The sequence below is a fragment of the Pan troglodytes genome, chromosome 6 (genome assembly GCF_028858775.2).
Source record: "Pan troglodytes isolate AG18354 chromosome 6, NHGRI_mPanTro3-v2.0_pri, whole genome shotgun sequence".
NCBI lineage: Eukaryota > Metazoa > Chordata > Mammalia > Primates > Hominidae > Pan > Pan troglodytes.
Window position 1 is genome coordinate 126,861,527 of NC_072404.2, and position 21,264 is coordinate 126,882,790.

At 37.2% G+C, this 21,264-nt stretch overlaps 1 protein-coding gene across 10 annotated transcripts in view; it reads right to left on the reverse strand.

Annotated features, from left to right (window-relative positions):
• The window catches only part of IMMP2L (inner mitochondrial membrane peptidase subunit 2), a 1,183,069-nt gene that overhangs the window by 1,097,110 nt on the left and 64,695 nt on the right, over window positions 1–21,264 (reverse strand). For all 10 annotated transcript variants that reach the window (XR_008536521.2, XR_010158935.1, XR_002944724.3 and 7 more), the window contains one exon: window positions 10,637–10,740. Coding sequence is in view for 7 of the 10 variants with exons in the window: in XM_001166817.7 (XP_001166817.3) it covers window positions 10,637–10,740 (104 nt within the window). In the remaining 3 variants the exon portion in view is untranslated. The remainder of the gene's footprint in view (window positions 1–10,636; window positions 10,741–21,264) is intronic.

The following is a 21,264-nucleotide window of genomic DNA, read 5'->3' on the forward strand; positions in this document are numbered from 1 at the left end:
AGGCCAAAATCAAGGTGTCAGTGGGACTAGGTCCTTCTATAGAAATCCCAGGATAATCTATTTCCAGGCTCATTAAGTTGTTGGCAAAATTCTGTGTAGTTGTAAGACCGAGGTACTTGTTTCCTTGCTGATCTTTGATTGAAGGTTATTCTTACCTTCTAGAGGCAGCCTGCTTTCCTCTGCCCATGGCCCCTGAATCTTCAAAGGCTGTAACAATGTGTTGCATCCTTCTTGTCCTTTGGATCTCTCACTTCATATGCTGCACTTCCCTAACTACTACTTCTGCCTCTGTTTCTAAGGGCTCATGTGATTACACTGGACCTACATGGATAATCCAGGATAACCTTTATTTTAAGGTCAACTGATTAGTAGCCTTATTTACATCTGTCCCTTTGGCAATGTAAAGTAACTTATTCATGGATATATCATCTTATTATATTCACTATCCAGGGAATTAGAGCATGGAATCTGCTTGGAAACCAAAGTTCTAATTATTACATTTAGCTCATATTTACTGATGCATCCTTAAGGAAATGTGACTGGTTTTCTACAGATCATGTTGTTCAAACTCTAACAAAATAAATAACTTTGCATTCCTAATATTTATATATCCATTTCCAGGAATGGCTCTGATTGGCCCTGCTTAGGTCCAGTGTCCACCCCTCTACCAACCACCAGGGCTGGCTTCATGGCAATGTGACCAGTGCAGTCACACATAATCCTGGACTCAGAAGGGACCCCACATTTGGGGCTTAATGCTCTGAAGCTACCAACTTGAAATTCTTAACCCTTTGAATTTGTTTTGTACATGAAGTCCAATAGAACAATTGAGCATGTGCCAGGGGCTTGTTTGTCTGAAAAAGAATGCATTTCTCTTTCATTTTTTAAGAATATTTCCAACAGGTACAACATTCTAGATTGACATTTTTTTTCCTTTTACCACTTTATAGAGATGTCATTCAGTTATCTCCTGTCTTCCATCAGTTGAAAAGTAGGCTATATTTTTGCTTCTTTGAAGGAAATGTCTTTTTTCCTTTTAAGACTTTTATCGGCCGGACACAGTGGCTCATGCCTGTAATCTCAGCACTATGGGAGGCTGAGGCAGGCAGATCACCTGAGGTCAGGAGTTCAAGACCAGCCTGACCAACATAGAGAAACCCCATCTCTACTAAAAATAAAAAATTAACCAAGTATGGTGGTGCAAGCCTATAATCCCAGCTACTCGGGAGGCTGAGGCAGGAGAATCACTTGAACGCTGGAAGTGGAGGTTGTGGTGAGCCAAGATCATGCTGTTGCACTCCAGCCTGGGCAACAAGAGTGAATTTCTGCCTCAAAAAAAAAATAGACTTTTATCTTCTTTGGTTTTCAGTGGTTTGACTGCCATGTGCCCTAAATGTGCTTTCATTGTATTTATTCCAATAGTGCTTTTTCATTCTGTGGATTGATGTCTTTCATTGATTTTAGAAAACTCTTGGCCTGAATCTATTAAGATAATGCTTCTTCCTCAATTCCTACTCTCCTATTCTCCTGGGACTCCAATTAGATGGTAGTCAGCCTTTTTCACTATTATACTATTTACACTATTGATTGTGTGTTCCATTCTTTTATTCCCCCCATGCACTATTCTATATATTTTCTAATTGACCCATCATCCAGTTCGCTAATTCTTTCCTCAGCTGTCTAATTTTCTAATAAACTAATCTATTGAGTTCTTCATTTCAGTAACAGTTTTTATTTCTAGAATTTCTTTATTTTTATGGATTCTCATTCTGTGCTGAAATTATCCACCTTTTCATCACTTTAAAAAAATATTGATCATAATTTTTTTCTGTTTTTGGAGAGAGGGTCTTACTCTGTCACCCAGGCTGGAATGCAGTGGTTAGACCATAGCTCACTGCAGCCATGATCTCCCAGGCTCACATTATCCTTCCTCCCATCTCAGCCTCTGTAGTAGCTAGACTACAGGCATGCAACACCATGCCCAGCTTTTGTTTGTTTGTTTGTTTGTTTGTTTGTTTTTGGTTAAGTAGAGACCAGGGAAGTCTTGCTATGTCACCCAGGCTGGTCTCAAACTCCTGAGCTCAAGTGATCCTCCCACCTCGGCCTCCCAAAGTGCTAGGATTACAGACATGAGTCACCACACCTGGCCAATTACAGTTATTTAATAGTCCATGTCTAATCATTCCAATATCTAGATTACTGTGAGACTGTTTCTGTCCTTTCTTGTTTTATATTGTTTTTCTTGGTCCTGGCTTCTAATATGCATGGTGTAATTTTTTATTAAATGCCAAGTGTCGTGTATAAAAAAATTATAGAAACTCTGCATGATGTCTCTTGCTTCCGGCAATGACAGACAGTTGAAGTAAAGGCAGACCACCTTAAAACAAAGATTGGGTTTATCAAAGAATACATTTTGATTTTTGTAAGTAGTGGCCTATTTATAGTTCTTCCTAACTCCTAGGATATAGCCCCACAAGAATCCCAATGAAAAGCTTAGAGTGTTTTACCAGGGTCCTTCTTCCTCCTTCCTGAATTTTAGCTTGCAGGCACTGTGAAACTGCCAAAAGTTCTGCTCATCCTGTCACCATCTTAGCTATTGCTGCTTGGTTTCTCAGCTTGGCCTGTGTTGCTTGCAAATTGACAGAACCCAAGGTGAAAAATGACACCAAATACAGGGCTCACTTCAGTGTGTTTCCTTTCATTCTTAGATCTTTAGCTCTTGGTAGTGCTCCAATGCCTTTAGATATATATATTTTTCTAATCCAGTTTTTTCATTATTCACAGTGTAGGCCTTAGTTTGAAATAAACTAGTCCATTTACAGCCAGAAATAGAAATCAGCCACTGACTGATCTGTGGCCTATCTTTATGTATGTCTCTATATCTTATTAATTCCAAAAGTATTTAAGGTAAGTTGACACACTTATATGACGGTTGATTTGCCTTGTGTTCTATTTCCTGCCTGAAACCTAAACTGTTCATTACTCTAATATCCTAATTAATTTTGTTGTAATTATTATGTAAACTTACATTCAAAATGCTTCTCCTCGATAGCTGAATCTGACTCCTTACATATAATATTTAACGTGTATTTGGGAGGTCCTTTGCAAATGCCGTCTTGTACTTACTCATTTTTTTAAATATAAGAAACAGCATTCTCGGAGACTAGATTATTTCAGAGTAAAAATGAAAACATTTATAAACATAAGCACTAGTATTTAATAGAATGTTGCCTGTATAATTTTGTTCTTTGAAAACTTATAGTTACCTCTCAAAGGATATAAAATTTATAAAACAGGATGAGCAGAAGCTATGTATAACTCCTATGGTTACATTAACACAAAATCTCGGTAATTCAAAATTGAAATTTATTAAACATTTCTAAGATGTAATTTGTCTCTGAACTAAGAAAATGTCTTATTACATAATTAAGTGTATAAGCATTGTGAAGGCAGTTTATCCTACTTTAAAAAATAAATTGCTGTTAAGGACTGTCTTAAGGATACCAACTTTTTTTTTTTTTTTTGAGATGGAGTCTCACTTTGTTGCCCAGGCTGGAGTGCAGTGGCGCAATCTCGGCTCACTGCAAGCTCCGCCTCCCAGGTTCACGCCATTCTCCTGCCTCAGCCTCCCGAGTAGCTGGGACTACAGGCGCCCGCCACCACGCCTGGCTAATTTTTTGTATTTTTAGTAGAGATGGGGTTTCACCGTAGCCAGGATGGTCTCCATCTCCTGACCTCGTGATCCACCCGCCTCAGCCTCCCAAAGTGCTGAGATTACAGGCATGAGCCACTGTTCCCGGCCAAGGATATCAACTTTTTGTATGGCTATGAACAGCATTTAAAAATCAGTTTAATCTATATCAAATAATAAGAATAATAATACCTATACTATCTCATTTTATTTATTTTAAAAATGTCACTTGTACATATACTTAGTAATGACTGCAAATTACTATGGATAATTGAAAGTACCAAAAATAAACTGCAACACAGGATTTCCCTCCCCAGCATTTTACTGTCAAAAAAAAAAAAAAAAAAAAAAACACTGGAAACCTAGGTACTTCATCCTCCCTAAAGAATCTTTCATAAAAGTCATGGTCTTTCTACATTTGGTTCCTAAATGTACTACATTAACTACAAACTCAGAAAAATGTTTGGCCATAGATTTTAAAAATTGGGAATGAGTACAGATAGAACAGATAAGTATACACAATTATATTTTCCCAGCTCAATTGATAACTGGCTTTTAATACAATTATGGGTCATTATTCAGTATTATTATTACTGTGGCCAAAACATGAAATTCCATTTTTAGCAGGTTCCAATTAATTTCCTTGGTTGATCAAGGAACCTTTCAAGATTTACAAGCACTCAAGACACAAAGCACCTTTCGTTTTTCTTTTTTCAAGTGCTCTATTCTATTTCATCTATTTCCCTTGCTCAAATCTTTATGACTCTTTGTTCATACTTATCGATAGAGAAGCAGCCACCACACTGGCCATCTATCAGAAAGTGGCAATGAGTTTAGCATGACAAAAACCAGCTGTTGAAACTGTATGCACACTGTATGTTCATAATACAGTAATATTGCTATTAATGAAGAGACTGCTATGTATTTCAGGAACCACTGTATCAGAAATTCGACTACAGAAATGGGAGTAAAATAAGAGATGTAGACATACCAGGGCCAGAATGACTTCTTTGGTGAGAATCAATGTTATTCAACCATAGCATCGTACCACATTATATGGAGACATTATAGGATGATGGTTAAGACACAGCTTTGATGTGAGGCACTTCAAGCCTTTGCTCTGCCACTTATTAATATTTACTATGTCCTTAAGCAGGTTATTTAGCCTCTCTATGCTTTAGTGTTCTCATCTATAAAACCGGGGATAACAATACCTACTTTACTGGTTTTTCTTAATAAGAATCAAATAAAAGTGAAGTTAGAACTCCTAACCCAGTGGCTAACAAAAAAATAAGCAGTCAATAAACGCTTTAAAAATATTATGTTTCTTTTTTTCTCTCCATAGATTATGTGTCTTTTTCTCTCTGCCTTTGGACCTGATCACTCCAACACTCTCACCAACACCAGGTGTTTACCTATCTTTAGAAGTCTACCTTTGCTTCATAGGAACTACCTTAGTGTTTTCCATCTCAGACTTTGGGATTTTATCTTAGTTCACTTCAGACATACTCCAGGGATACAGCAGTGTACAATGGGAAAAGATTTAGACGTAGTGTTATCAAATAGAAATAAAATGTATGTCACATGTGTAATTTTACATTTTCTACTAGGCATATTTAAAAAGGAAGAATCAGCCAGATGCACTGCTTATGCCTGTAGTCCCAGCCACTCAGGAGGCTGAGGCAGGAGGATCACTTAGGCCCAGGAGTTCATGCCCAGCATGGGCAGCATAGCAAGACCCAATCTCATAAACTAAAACTAGAAGAAAAAGAGGAAAAAGAAACAGGTAGCATTTTAGTAATATATTTATTTGCATGAATATATCCAAATTATTATGATTTTAACAAGCAGCAATCACCACATTTCAAGTGTTCAGTAACTATAGGTGCTTGCTATATTAGACAGTACAGGCTTAGAGTCAAATGAATGTGGATTCAAATTCTGGCCTTGCTTTTTACTTGCCATGCACTTGCTGTAAATCTGTTTCATTATGTTAAAAATTACTATCTCCAGATATTGTGAGAATTAAATAAAAACAGCATACTCAAAGCACTTAGCACAATGCTTACTTACAGGCATGCTCATTCAATGAGAATTCCCTCACACCAACCTTCTACTACAGAACTGAACACTGGCTCAATACAGTGAAATCTGTGATCCAGATTAAGAGGAAAGGAAGAGAAAGGAAGCCCCCCATCGTCCTTCCTTTCTAGCTGTCTATAAACTGTGGCCATTTCTCCCACTCACACAGCTCTCCTTCTTTGCTTCCTAGCAGCTATAAATTTGACTCGGTAGACTTATTTCTAGAATCCCTGAACCCTTGTAGTCATGACCCAAGTATGTGGTCCCAAGAAACTAAAAAAAAAACCCATGCCTGAAAGAGAAATCCTACCATCTCTTTCTTCTCTGCCCCTGTGGTATCCACCTCCCCAGCTGGCCCTACTGCCTAGTCAGACAGAGTTTCTCCTTTATTCAGGGGTTCTCACTGCTGCAGCTTCCTCAGCCTCAGCAACTGCCATTAACATTAGTGCTTCTCTATTGAAAGAGAGTCTGGCATCAAACATTAAAGAGGCTGAGCAGCATTCTGCAAAATAACTGGACAGTACCCTTCAAAAGTGTCAATGGCATAAAAGACAAAGATCAAGGAACTGGCATATACTGAAGGTGACTAAAGAGACATAAAAAATGAAAATATGGGATCTTGAGTAGGATCTTGGCCCAAAAAAAGGACATTAGTGGGAAAACAGGTGAAATTTGAATAAGGTCTAGACCTATTCGTCTAATAAGATTAGATCTAATAATATTCTACTGATGTCAATTTCCTGGTTTCAATACTTGAACTATGGTTCTATATAATGTTAATATTAGGGGATTTGTGGGAACTCTCTATACTATTTTTGCAACTTTTCTTCAAAACAAATAAAAGTAAAATTAAGTTAAAACACTTTTAAATGTGATTATTTAGGACTTTATTATGAAAGAACCTCTGTCCCGATGGACTTGTTAAGTGATATATTATTGTGAAATAGTGCAACTTATGTTAAGCCAGGAAGGCCATCGCACAGGTTAACGAAAAGTCAATTCCAAGGTATAGAAAATTCACCTTACTCACCACTATGAGTTTGTAAATCACTAAGAGAGTATGATGCCACCTACATATACTATAGTAAGGACTTGATGACAGCAAATCATATTTTGTGCAACCAATAATGTTATTAAATAAATGTAGCTACTGAATAACATACTTAAACAATAACTCCACTGTGACCAACTTTTTACAGAAAGAAAGAGACAGTGAAAAATAAGAAAGATATGCAAAAAAATAATATGCACCCACCTCCCTCTGCCAGATCTCCCATGCTTTAGGAAACAACACTGGTCAACCAACTCTGAACAAAACCCCTTGCAATAGAAAGGACAGTCTGCTTTGCTATATATGTGTTTCTGTAACATGAATTAACATAGACAATTGGTAAGTGGAGAAAAGATTTCAGTGTAATGCAGAAGTTACATTGGTTCCTATGTAATTTTTTTCCCAGATGATTAATGTTTTGCCTTATTAGTACAGGCAACTGAAGGCTACGTATACTAATGGCAGCAAACCAGGAAGGAATCAGTATTATACATTCAGCCTTTCTCTGAGAAGTGCTACTGCAAAGTTAACCCTGATCTTTGTTTATAAATAACTAAATAAATAAAACAAAGTAACACAAAACAATGAGGAGAGCATACAACTCTGGTATCAGTACATTTTGTACAAAGCTTACAAGCTTTTCTCTATTTATGACTTGTAATGATAATGTCTTTCTGCCCTTGCATCCACAGACAGCCTCAACCCTTCCTTATACCACCTACCACCAAGCTATCTTCACCTTTTATGTTTTAAGTAAAACACTACTTTTACTGCAGTTTAATTATTAGAAACTTCATGTCTTTTAAACTGTGTTAGTATTTTTATTGACATTGTTATTGTTTTCATCAGTGCTCTGGTTATAAAGTTGAATAAGCCCTACTGATTTAAGTAAGAATTTGGAAACTGCAAATTTTCCAGAAAAGCACACATAATATTATAGTAGAAATGGTGTATTACCACACATTCTGAATACATTGTCTCAAGATTTTTTTAATATAAAAAGGTTATACTGGTTTGTTTTCAAAGATTACTTATTTATCAATGAAGTATACTGTTAATATCAATTTCTAAACAAAATTACGAAGTGTATTTTATCATCAGCTTTAAATCGAACATTTTAATATACACTTCTGTATGTGTCACACATTTCTTAAATAAATAGGATGTTCCAATGTAGTAACAAAAATTATCATCTATGTTAAAAACAAACTGATGCATTGTGTAAGAAAAGCAAATATTCAATATTTGATATAAATTAAATGTATATTATGAACTGCAATCAAACCAACATCAATCTTCTAAAATGAAGCAGTTTCTAAATTGTATGAAAATACATGGATATGGTCTAGAAAGCATGTTTCATCATAAGACTAAAAAGATACTTTTTATTAGGCAGGGTCTCACTGTCACCCAGGCTGGAGTGCAGTGGCACAATCACAGATTACTGCAGCCTCGACCTCCCAGGCTCAATCGATCTTCCTACCTCAGCCTCCCAGGTAGCTAAGAACTACAGGCACGCATCACCAAACCCGGCTAATTTTTGTATTTTTTGTAGAGACAGGGTTTCACCGTGTTGCCCAGGCTGGTCTCAAACTCCTGGGCTTAACGGATCCACACACCTTGCCCTCCCAAAGTGCCAGGATTACAGGCCTGAGCCACCTGGCCCTGACCTAAAAAAATACTTTAAATAATGCTAAAGAAGAATTTAGCATCAGATTTTTTGTTTCTTTCTCAAAGCAACAATATTGCTTCACGATCATCTGTTGTTAAATATATAATACTAGTAACTAAGCACTATTTTATGTAAATGGCTCCTCCTAAGAACAAGCACATGAAAGTTTGTGTTATTTGTACATGACAAAGATATAGCACATAACTGAGTCATTAAAAACACAGTTCAGGCCGGGCGCAGTGGCTCACGCCTGTAATCCCAGCACTTTGGGAGGCCGAGGTGGATAGATTATGAGGTCAGGAGATCAAGACCATCATGGCTAACACGGTGAAACCCGTCTCTACTAAAAATACAAAAAATTAGCTGGGCGTGGTGGCGGGCCCCTGTAGTCCCAACTACTCAGGAGGCTGAGGTAGGAGAATGGCCTGAACCCAGGAGGTGGGGCTTGCAGTGAGCCGAGATCCCGCCACTGCACTCCAGCCTGGGCAACAGAGCGAGACTCTGTCTCAAAAAAAAAAAAAAAAAAAACACAGTTCAACTGGAATAGCTATAATTTATATATCAATCCCAATTTGAATAGAATATTTTTGAAGTTAATGTATATAATAAATATCAATCACTATGAATGTTTATATAAAACAGTAGCGTGCTCTTTTTAATATACTCCATGATATGGTAGGATACTTTTATGGACCCATGCAACCCTGAATATCAAGCAGCCCTGTTTTATTTTTCAATTATCTATTTAAGTCCACCTGGTTAGAGATAGTCAGCATGTTTCTCACGGGAAAAAAAAAATACTGCACAATTGTCTGTGTATAGTGTGACCTCTTTCACTTGGGTGGGTATCCTTTCCATCACCAACTAAGTGAGGATATAACCTTGTCAAACCAAAGGCAAAAGAATAATAAGCATATAACAGGCTAACCCAGCATGGAAAAGGTTGTTTAGGAGGTTGCAAAAATAGTACTCTGAATGACAAAATAAAAGTACACTTCAAAGAGCAGGTTAATATTTTTAAAAGCACTCAAAACCTGAGAAGCATTTAATCCCCCTCCTTGGATGTCTGCCATACAAAACTCCACTTGAATTTATTTCATTAGTCACTAACCAGATTTGGTTAATATGTTTTCAAATGAATACTGGTAGAATAGTCTGAAAGAAACACATTTATAGAATATCTATTTCCACAAAGCACTAGCCAAAGGTAAGTACAAATAAGCAGATGATGTCTTGCTTTTACCAATTATAAATTACCATCCAACAAGAAAAAAATCCTTCCAATTCAAGAATCAGAAATATAAATGGGAAAAGTATTTACCCAGTAGCAGGTTTTTACTGTCTCCAAATCAAATGACAGTAACACTGCTACCTTAATTGCTACCCCTAACTGGCATAACAGGGAATCATACTACAACGTTTTTATAAGTATTTGAAACCAGAAGAAATTAGACGAGTTTGGCTACAGTCTTCCTAGTGTAAATTTACTTTTAAAGCAAACAAACAAAAATCTCCAAACCATTTAGGCCTGTCCTAGGACTATGTATTATATCATTGTGTCAGTTATGCACACTTTGACATTCCTTTTCTACATTAAGACTGGAATGAAATTTTTGATCCTGACCAGTCATCATATTATAACAGTGAAACAGTGCCACCTTTTGGCCCCAAACAGAAGCACCCAGTACTAGTCTTTCAAACTTCCTTTTTCAGTTAAACTCCTGATGTACATAAATGTCAATGATTTTCATGTCATAATTATCACCTTCTAGGAATACTTTTTAATCTATACAAACCAAGAAAACATTGGGGTAACAAAAAAGTTGCTTACCAAGATGCAAAATTTCAAAATATTCCAAAGTAGTACCAAATGCATGTATTTTTAATAATTTCTAATCAACATTTCATTAAATACATTTCACCAAATCCAAATATGTTAGTCAACTAACATATTTTAAATGCAAAAAATTCTTTTTATAGCATTGTTACACTGCAAAATTGATTTTTTTTAAATGCATTGTATTTAACATGTATTCAATTTAATAATTGGCAATATGATATTAACAGTGGATTACCAGTTAAATCAGCGTAAGTATAAATAATTTTATATACAAATATAGTATGCTTCTGAGTTACTTACACCAATGATACAATGTCACCACGGTGTACTTCAAAATTCCTCACTTTCCAGTGGTTCAAAAGCACCACATCAGATGACTGGCTCCCCCCAGGATTCAAAGAAGGCTAGAAAATAAGGAGAAAGAGACACTTCTATCATTTGTATTTTTCAATCTTCATGGTTCTTGCACTTCACAGCTCGAGTGGACTGAAATAAAACATTTCTAATACAGTACCTTTCTATAAATTGCTGTTCTAAAGGAACTGCAAATGATGAGTTTTCAAAAAGGCTCACTGGGATTCTTCACAGATGAACCAGAAAAAAATAAATTACCAATGCTTATTTGAAAGGAACGTGTGCTAGACATTAAAATCTTTAGTAAACTCCAATAAAGAGGTATGAAAAGCCTTAAGAATAATATAAAAACATGAGGAAGAAGTGAGTCAAACCTCCTAACAAAATATCCAGATAGGATCTAATTCCACAGTAGTACACATCATTGTTCCATCTGGGGAAAAGAAATAATCCCAAATCACAGTCATGTCCACAAATCTTCACAGTCATATGAAAAACTGAAGGGGGCAAAAGAAAGATGTGATAGGATTATCATTATAAAATGTATGGATTTCCCACTTTGACCTCTCTTTTCTCAAAAGAGCACATGTCCTAAGGGTCCTGGTCCCAGTTTGAGCCTAATAAGGGGCTTTCATCCTAGGATTCAGAGAAGTCTAACTGTGCCTGAGGGTTAATGGATCAAGAACTGAGAAACATTTTGTGTAAGAATTTTTCTAAAGGTCAGGAACCATACAGGCACAAAAATTTGACTGGGGAACTATGAAACCAGCATACCTGTCATTTGGACAGGGGTACAGACAAAGCCAATGAATAACAAGCTTGAGGCAAGAACAGGGGGACAAAATAATTAGAAAAGCTAAGATAGCCTTTTCACTGTTTTTTAATTTTTTTTTCATTTTTTATTTCAATAGGTTTTGTAAGAAAAGGCAGTGTTCAGTTACATGAGTTAAGTTCTTCAGCAGTGATTTCTGAGATTCTGGTGCACCCATCACCCGAGCAGCGTACACTGTACCCAGTGTGTAGACTTTTATCCCTCACCACCACCCACATTTTCCCCCAAGTCCCCAAAGTCCAATGTGTCATTCTTATGCCTTTGTGCCCTCATAGCTTAGCTCCCACGTATCAGTGAAAACATACAATGTCTGGTTTTCCATTCATGACTTACTTCACTTAGATTAATAGTCTCCAATTCCTTTCAGATTGCTGTGAATAACATTATTTCGCTCCTTTTTATGGCTGAGTAATATATATACACACCACATTTTCTTTATCCACTCGTCGATTGATGGGCATTTGGGCTGGTTCCATATTTTTGCAACTGTAAATTGTGCTGCTATAAACGTGCGTGCAAGTACACATCTTTTTCATATAATGAGTTATTTTTTCATATAATGAGTTTATTTTCCTCTGGGTAGATACCTAGTATTGCTAGGGACTGCTGGATCAAACGGTAGATCAACTTTAGTTATTTAAGGAACCTCGATGCTGTTTTCCATAGTGGTTGTACTAGTTTACATTGCCACCAGCAGCGTAAAAGTGTTTCCTTTTCACCACATACACATCAACATGTATTATTCTTTGATTTTTTGATTATGGCCACTCTTGCATGAGTGAGGTAGTATTGCATTGTGGTTTTGATTTGCACTTCCCTGATAATTAAAGATGTTGAAGATTTTTTCATATGCTTATTGGCCATTTGTGTATCTTCTCTTGAGAACTGTCTATTCATGTCCTCAATCCACTTTTTTTTTTTTTTTTTTTTTTTTTGAGATGGAGTCTCACAACGTCGCCCAGGCTGGAGTGCAGTGGCATGATCTCCGCTCACTGCAATCTCCGCCTCCCGGGTTCATGCCATTCTCCTGCCTCAGCCTCCCGAGTAGCTGGGACTAGAGGCGCCTGCCATCACGCCCGGCTAATTTTTTGTATTTTTAGTAGAGACGGGGTTTCACCATGTTAGCCAGGATGGTCTCAATCTCCTGACCTTGTGATCTGCCCGCCTCGGCCTCCCAAAGTGCTGGGATTACAGGCGTGAGCCACCACGCCTGGCCTCAGCCCACTTTTTGCTGCGGTTGTCCTTTCTTGCTGATTTGAGTTCTGACTCTCCAATAATGCTGCCATGGGAAGTGGCCATTTCTGTGGTGACAGGAAAGGTGCCAAGCTTCCTCTCCGCCTTCACTGAGGGGCTGATGACAGCAGCCAGTGGAGACACAACAACAACCAGGGCAGAAGCAAGGAAAATAGTGAACGCAGGGCAACAGCCAGTCCCTAGAGCAGTAATGACGTGCCTTTTGTTAAAGATTCCTGGGATTATTTGCAGATTTTCTACAAAGCAAGAGTTGACAAATATGTCAAAATTCTGCGTGGAGGCTACTATCTTGACACTATTTTTGATCCAGGGTTTTGCAGCTGAAAAATACTGGTTATCCTTGAACATCTCAAACACTTTCAGAACTTTCACCAACTCCTTTAGTGATAATACCTAAATCCCTAACCTAAATTCCCTGCTACTCATTTCACTTAACTACCTGACAAAAAATTCAACAGGATTAAAATGGAATTTGTTATCATTTCAACAAATAAATTTTTTTTTGAGACAGTCTCTTCTGCTTTTCTGCCTCAGCCTCCTGAGTAGAGCTGCGACTACAGGTGTGCGCCACTATGCCCAGCTAATTTTTGTATTTTTAGTAGAGACGGGGTTTCACCATATTGGCCAGGCTGGTCTCGAACTCCTGATCTGGTGATCCGCCCGCCTCAGCCTCCCAAAGTGCTGGCATTACACACGTGAGCCACCACGCTTGCCCTCTTTTTTTTTTTTTTTTTCAAGAGGGTCTCGCTCTGTCACTTAGGCTGGAGTGCACCAGCATGATCATAGTTCACTGTAGCCTTGAACTCCTGGGCTCAGTCTCCCAGTTCCAGTTACCAGGTAGCTAGGACTACAGGTCTACAAGTGCATACCACCACATCCAGCTAAGTCGGGTTTTCTTTTTCCTTTTTTTTTTTTAGAGATGGGAGGGTCTTGCTATGTTGACCAGGATGGTCTTGAACTCCTGACCTCAAGCAATCCTCCTGCCTTATCAACCAAAGCGCTGAGATTACAGGTAGGAGCCACCATGCCCAGCCCTTTCTTATTTTCTTACATCCGGGTTACCCTTTTCCCAGTCAACCAGTTTAAAAATCTTAGTTGTCTTCTTACTTCTCATCCAACCAGTCAGCAAGCTAAAGGGATCTTTTTTTAATCATAATGTCTTCTACTTCTGGCACGTTTTCTTTCCTCTCTAGTATCATCATATTTCAAGCACCAATCATTATGTAACTCATGCTATATCTACACTAATCAGTCTCTCACCTCCAACTTAGAAATGATTCCATTTCTTTCTAGTTATATGATCTTCAGCAAGTTACTTAACTTCATTATGCCATTCATTACTAGGAAAATGGTGGTGAATAATAACTATTATCTAACTAATAATTAAATAATAATAGCCAATACCTACGAAGTACTTACCATGTGTCCTGGTCTAATAATAATAGCCAGACATGTTAAGTGCTTACCATGTGCAAGACACTGTTTAACAGCTTTACAAATATAGTTGACCCTTGAATAACACAGGTTTGAACTGCGTGGGTCCAACAATACACAGATTTTTTTCAATAAAAGTTACACTGAGTGTGCCTGCCTCTCCTGCTTCCCTTTCCCACCTCTTCTACATCTGCCACCCCTGAGACAGTAAGACTAACTCCTCTTCTTTCTCCTCCTCCTCCTTAGCCTACTCAATATGAAGACAGTGAGGATGAAGTCCTTTACGATGATCCTCTTCCACTTAAGAAACAAAAATATCTTTTTCTCTTTCTTATGATGTTCTTAATAACATTTTCTTTTCCCTATCTTACTTTATTGTAAAAATATAGTATATAATACATACAGCATATAAAAATATGTGTTAATCTCACTGTTTATGTTAACAGTAAGGCTTCTGGTCAGGAGCAGACTATTAGTAGTTAAGTTGTGGGGTGTGGGACAGTCAAAAGTTATATGTAAATTTTTAACTGCATGGGAGTTGGGTCCCTCACCCCCTCGTTGTTCAAGAGTGAACTGCACTACCTTATTTGGTAAGATCATTCATTTAAAGTGCTTATGGTAGTTCTTGGCCCATACTTACCTCTCAGTAACTTCTATTATTGATATTTCTACATCACAATTTTAATTTTAAGCAGGTCTGTACTCTCTACCCCCAGGTTCCTCCTATGTCTCTATCTCTAGTGAGGAACAGAGTTGATATGGTAGCATAAGTCCAAAGGGCTTTACTGAGCCATGGTGCTGGGGAATGGAGCTTTTGTCATCACAACAGTAGGTCAGATTATTAAAAGGTGAGCTTTCACAAGGGTATGCTCTCTATCTCATTCATATTTCTCATTCAAATTCTCTATCTCCCTCTTCCTCTCTGTCTTTGACCTCAGTATCCACAGGTCTTCTTCCCTAATTTATTTGTATTCTTTTTCCTATATAACTGACACAGTAAAGGTGACCTGGAGGGAGACCATCTGGGCTCTGGACCATAAAGAGAAAATATTCCTATTGTACTTTCACTGCATTCGTTTTTTTTTTTTTCTTTTTTCTTGCCATAATAGTGAAGGAACAAAAGGTGATTTAATTATTTCTGACTGTTCTCCTTGGTCTCTTTTACTGGTGTTTTTTTTGAAGTTTGTGACCACAACTCATAAGATCAAAAATCCCAAGTTCACCATCACAGCCTATGATTATTTCTATAATAATATTTAAATGTGCATTATAATCGCTCCCTTGTCTCTCTTTCCAAGAGTCTATAAGCTCCTTTTTTTTTCTAAGTTTTGAGAATAAATTATTTCCTATGCCTATATTTTTGAGATCGAGCACTTTGCAGGTAATTAACACATTTTAGTGGAAAGAATTAAAAAAAATCAATTAGTGGAATTTCCAAAGATTTTCAAAATTAACAAGGTCAAAACAAAGATCCTATTCCAGCCCACTCCAGCCCCCAAATATACTTCCCCTCCTTATTTAACAGTAGTACCACTTACCCTATCCCCCATACTAGAAGACTCATAAGTCAGGTCCAGTTTCTAACCCGCTCTTTGGATGCCTCATTATCAGACTTCCCCTCTGTCAAGAATGTTTTTTCCCCACTTGGAAACTTCTAGTCATTTGTCAAAGTCCTTATCTGATGGGGACTCCTCTGTAAAGCCTTTAAAAAGAATAAAAAACATGCTGCAGTTCCCTTAAGGAAATTGGAAAATTATATCTTGGTGTTCCAACAATGGGGATAGAAAAATCCCCACTGACCCAAATTTTAACTTCATCTTTCCCTTATAGAATCCCTCAAATGCCCAACTTTTCTAATTGTAATTGTTAGAACCAAAAGGTAAAGCATTATAAACAAAAGATTTATGCAAGGGAAGAAAACAGAAGGAAGCATGTCTAACTTCCAATAGTGAAGTAAGTATTACAATCAACAGTCAACACCTGAATGACATTGCTTGATTTTATAAAGGAAGCAACAGAGTTTTCTTTTACCTTTTCTTTCCTCCACAAGTTTAAATTAGCTACTCCCTCATGTGCGCTCCCATAGCAATGCAGGTACTTAATAGGTATCTGCCTACAGATAAGACTCTTCCACTCAGGTGTAAGTTTCTCAACTGCTGAAACCATGTCTTAGCCATTTTTGTACACCTAATCCCAGAACAGTGATTGGAAAATAATATTTCTATAAAGTCTAAGAGATTAAAGGTTTTTAAAAGCGTATTTAAATCAGATAGTTTCTAGAATATACATTATCTAAATAATGTATACATCTCTTTCAATGAAAACATATTCTAGATAAGTATAGCAATAAATTTTTTGTGTCTCATCAAGTTAGGCAATTTAAGAGTTAGAAATAGTTGAATAGGGCTTTATTATTCATAATGAAATAATGGTAATCACAACACAATAAACTATCTTGTTTATTTATTAATCTAACACTTATGAATATCAACAAAACATCATAAAGAAAAACCTTGAATTGGGAAGTTGTTCCTATGGCACTATAAGAACCACAGTTTTCTGTACTTCACTAAAAACAAAAGCTTTATTAAAAAGAAAAAAAACAGGCCGGGCGCAGTGGCTCACGCCTGTAATCCCAGCACTTTCGGAGGCCAAGGTGGGTGGATCACGAGGTCAGGAGATCGAGACCATCCTGGCTAACATGGTGAAACCCTGTCTCTACCAAAAATGCAAAAAAAAAATTAGCCGGGCGTGGGGGCGGGCGCCTGTAGTCCCAGCTACTCGGGAGGCTGAGACAGGAGAACGGCGTGAACCCGGAAGGTGGAGCTTGCAGTGAGCGGAGATCGCGCCACTGCACTCCAGCCTGGGCGACAGAGCAAGACTCCGTCTCAAAAAAAAAAGAAAAAAACAGTGGCCGGTCACGGTGGTTCACGCCTGTAATCCCAGCACTTTGGGAGGCCGAGGCAGGCAGATCATGAGGTCAGGAGATCGAAATCATCCTGGCTCAACACGGTGAAACCCCGTCTCTGCCAAAAAATTAGCCGGGTGTAGTGGTGGGCCGCTGTAGTCCCAGCTACTCGGGAGGCTGAGGCAGGAGAATGGCGTGAACCCAGGAGGCGGGGCTTGCAGTGAGCCGAGACCACGCCACTGCACTCCAGCCTGGGGCGACAGAGCAAGACTCCGTCTCAAAAAAAAAATAGAGCAAGCAATTTTTTCAAATCAATGAAGTTAAACACATCAAGTAGAAATTAAAAGTCATAAATAATAATTTGATATGGCCACAGAATCTGTATTTTCTTGTTATATTGTTAATATTTAAATCCTAGATTCCAAGAGACTACATCAAAATATAACTAACTTAAAATAATAAAGTGTTTGAAGAAATCTCAGAGAATATTTAATCTAGGAGTTTCCACCTGTATCTCCAAGTATTTGATTGTATCAGATATTCCTGCTAGTAGTCACAGTGATTTCCAGTAGCAAAAGGAAAAACACTAACAAAGAACAAAAAAAGCCAAACATCTGCTCTGGACTGAGTAAGAAAGACCCACCCTCACCCAAGGTGGGCAGGCACCATACAATTAGTTGAGAGCTTGGAAACAACAACAAGGAAGAGGAAAGGTAAATATTCTCTGTCTGTCTCTCTCAACAACTTGCATTCTCACACTCATCTATTTCTCTGCTTCTACCATGGACCACTAAAGTTAAAAATCAAACTTGGAGAAGTGTTTTGAATAGTCCTTGCCCTAAACACAGAAAACTATGTTCAAATCTTGTCTCCATTTCTTATTAACCATATTACTTTAAACAGATTATTTAACCTGTCTCATTTCCTCATCTATAAAATGGGGACTGACTGCAGGAACACTGATCTCATGGAGTTGCTACAAGAATTAAATGAGACAGTCTACAAAACATTACAGTCATGAAACAGAGTAGCAGTCAACAAATAGGACACTAATGATGATGGCAACAATAATAAAATAAAGGGAAACAATATCAGGTACAGTATCCTTTCCACAAGATTTAAGAAAAATTAAACATTTAAATATTGCCCTGCACATTTCTCATTTTACATAGTAAACAAAGTATTCAGGCAGAAAATTCTACCCCTCATTTCTAAATTCTTTGTTGATTGTTTCCTCACTTTTTTAAAGCAAGTAAAGTTAGGATGCTTTTATTTGGGGCCTTAATTGTTCTGCCTCTATAAATTAATCCAAAAAAATTTAATGTGCATAATTAGTTATGAATACCTATAAAATACCTAAAGAATTTTACACCCGGTTATGTTTTACATTCTTATTTTTAAAACATATACACACATACAGATATATATAAAAACATATGCATTTAAAAATCTAACAGTTCTTAGTTCTGGTTGATGAAATGATTTCCATTTTCTCCCTCCCTACTGCTTACCCCTCCCCACACCTTGTTTTCCTCTGGCTCAGTTGTATCTCACAAATTGTTTTTTATAATGAACATATATTTAGTTTGTATGCTTTGCTCTGACCTAAGTACTATATAGTTCACTCTAAGAAATACAATATAAGTCAGCATATTTCAACAGATGTTAGTAAGTTATGCTAAAGCTAGAAATAGCCAATATCTATCAAATCTGCTTTTGGAACAAGCATAACACAAAAGTTAGGCTTTAATCTTTTCTCTGATCAAAGACTATGCTGAAGGATTTTTATTTGTCCTACAAACAAATATTATTGTCAAGGTATCCTAAATCCTCAGCTTGTGTCTAACCTCAAATCATATGACAGGTTTGGAAGAATTTATCTTTCGGTTTACGAAAATAAAATTCTCCTAGAGAATTAAGCACAGTCACAGTACACTTCTTGCTTTGTAAGACTTAACTGAAGCCATCAATCAATAAATGATATTATTCTGGCTTTTTACTATAAATTTTTTATTCATTTTTTAATTTTAAAGAATCTACAGCCTATGATTCACTGCCTCCAAGATATAAAGAAAGCCTGGTTTTGACCTTACTTCTTTGAGTACAATGCTTTCAACCTTTTCAGGCTTATAAAAAGCACCACTCACACTGGCTACATACAATCTAAAACAGGTAAATATCAAACTTTGTGCTTTTAAGTGAGATGGAGCCCAGCTGCAGCCACAAGGACCCAACAGTAGCCCTCAGACTTCTTTTGAAGAACCATTACTTTGAAGACATATCTGTGGAGGCGGGGGCAATAACAGAAGAAACTGAAATAGTACTGTTGATTTAGACTTTTTAACACTGCAGCACTGGCCAAGAAGCATGAAGTAAGTACAGTTAAAGTAAATGTACATTCTGATTACAGAATTATTAGATGTCACACCTTTGAAAGAATGCGGACAATATGGTCTACAATGCCATCTTTCTTCCCTTGCTATTCAGGGGTCTCCATAATTTGCATGGCTTCTAGAATTCTCAGATTTGTCTCACTAGGTGTGCATAATAAAATAGACTATAATGTACCCAGGTCTGTACAAAGCTGTAAGTTAGAAATGGAACATTCCTTTTATATCATGGGTACTTATTACCCATAGCCCTTCTGATGGTTAATTTTAGGTGTTAACTTGACTAGATTAAGGCTACCCAGAATGCTAAGAAAGCATTATTCTGGGTATATCTGTGAGGGAGTGTTTCCAGGAGAGATTGGCCTTTGAAGCACTGGATTGAGTAAGAAAGATCCACCCTCACCCAACATGGGCAGGCACCATGCAATTAGTTGAGGGCTTGGATACAAGAACAAGGAAGAGGAAAGGTAAATATTTTCATATTCTCTCTCTCTCTCTCTCTCTCTCCTGACGCTGGGACAACCTTCTTCTCTTTCCATTGCAAATCTTAGAACTCCAGGTCCTCTGACTTTTAGACTCTGGGACTTGAACCAGCAGCCCCCAGGTCTCAGGCCCTTGGCCTTGGACTGAGAGTTATACCATCAGCTTCTGTGGTTCTGAGGCCTTCAGACTTGGACTGAGCCAAGCTACCTGGACCTCCAGCTTGCAGATAGCCTATAATGAAACTTCTTAGCCTCCATGATCACATGACCCAATTCCCCTAATAAATTCCCTCTCATAGATAGATACATAGATAGATAGATAGATAGGTAGGTAGATAGATAGATAGATAGATAGATAGATAGATAGACAGACAGATAAATATCCTATTCGTTCTGTCTCTCCGGTGAGATCTAATTATAATATAATTTCTTAATTTTTCTTTTAAAAGCAAGCCTGTAAAACTACATTAATAAAATAAAAGTGAACATATAACATATTGATTTAATTCAGAATTACACTAGGTTGTTAATTTTTCATTCTCCTAATCTTAACTGCATGTTCTACTATAGAACGCCCCATCAAAGTGTCACAGGCAAGCTCACATACTACCTGTAGGAATGAAAATCTTTATAAACTATCAACAAGGTAATTTGCCAAAATATATTTAAAGTCTTAAAAGTGATCTTGTCCTTAGACTTGAAAATGTCACATTTAAAAAGATGTCCTAAGAAACTAATTGGACATATGTGCAAAGGAACATATACAAAGATATTCATAATACATTATTTACAATAGTGAATAGCTTCTCAGTCTTTTAGCTAAAATCAAGTGAATAACTGAGCCAAGCTCAATACCAATAATAGGAAACTGATTAAACCTTGGTTTAGCAATGGTTAAACTTTATGGATATAAAAAATGATTGTAAAAATTACATTGTGGAAAAATATATATTTGGATATGTCTGGAAAATAAGTGGAAAATGTGACAGAAAAAACAAACTGCTATGATCCAATTTCAGGAAAGATGGGACGGAGGAAAAAAGGGAAGAACATTAAAAGAATAAAGTAAAGAAGGAAATTGTGCAGAAAAGAAAGAGAGTAACTTATAATGGTTTAGAAATGCAAACTTCGAAGTCAGAAGCTGGGTTTAAATCTATGCAGTCTTCAGTAAGTTATCCCATCTCTCTGATTGTATTTCTTCATCTGTTAAGTGGGCTAACATAGTATCTTCATCATACAGTTGTGGGTGATATTAAATAAACTAATACATATAA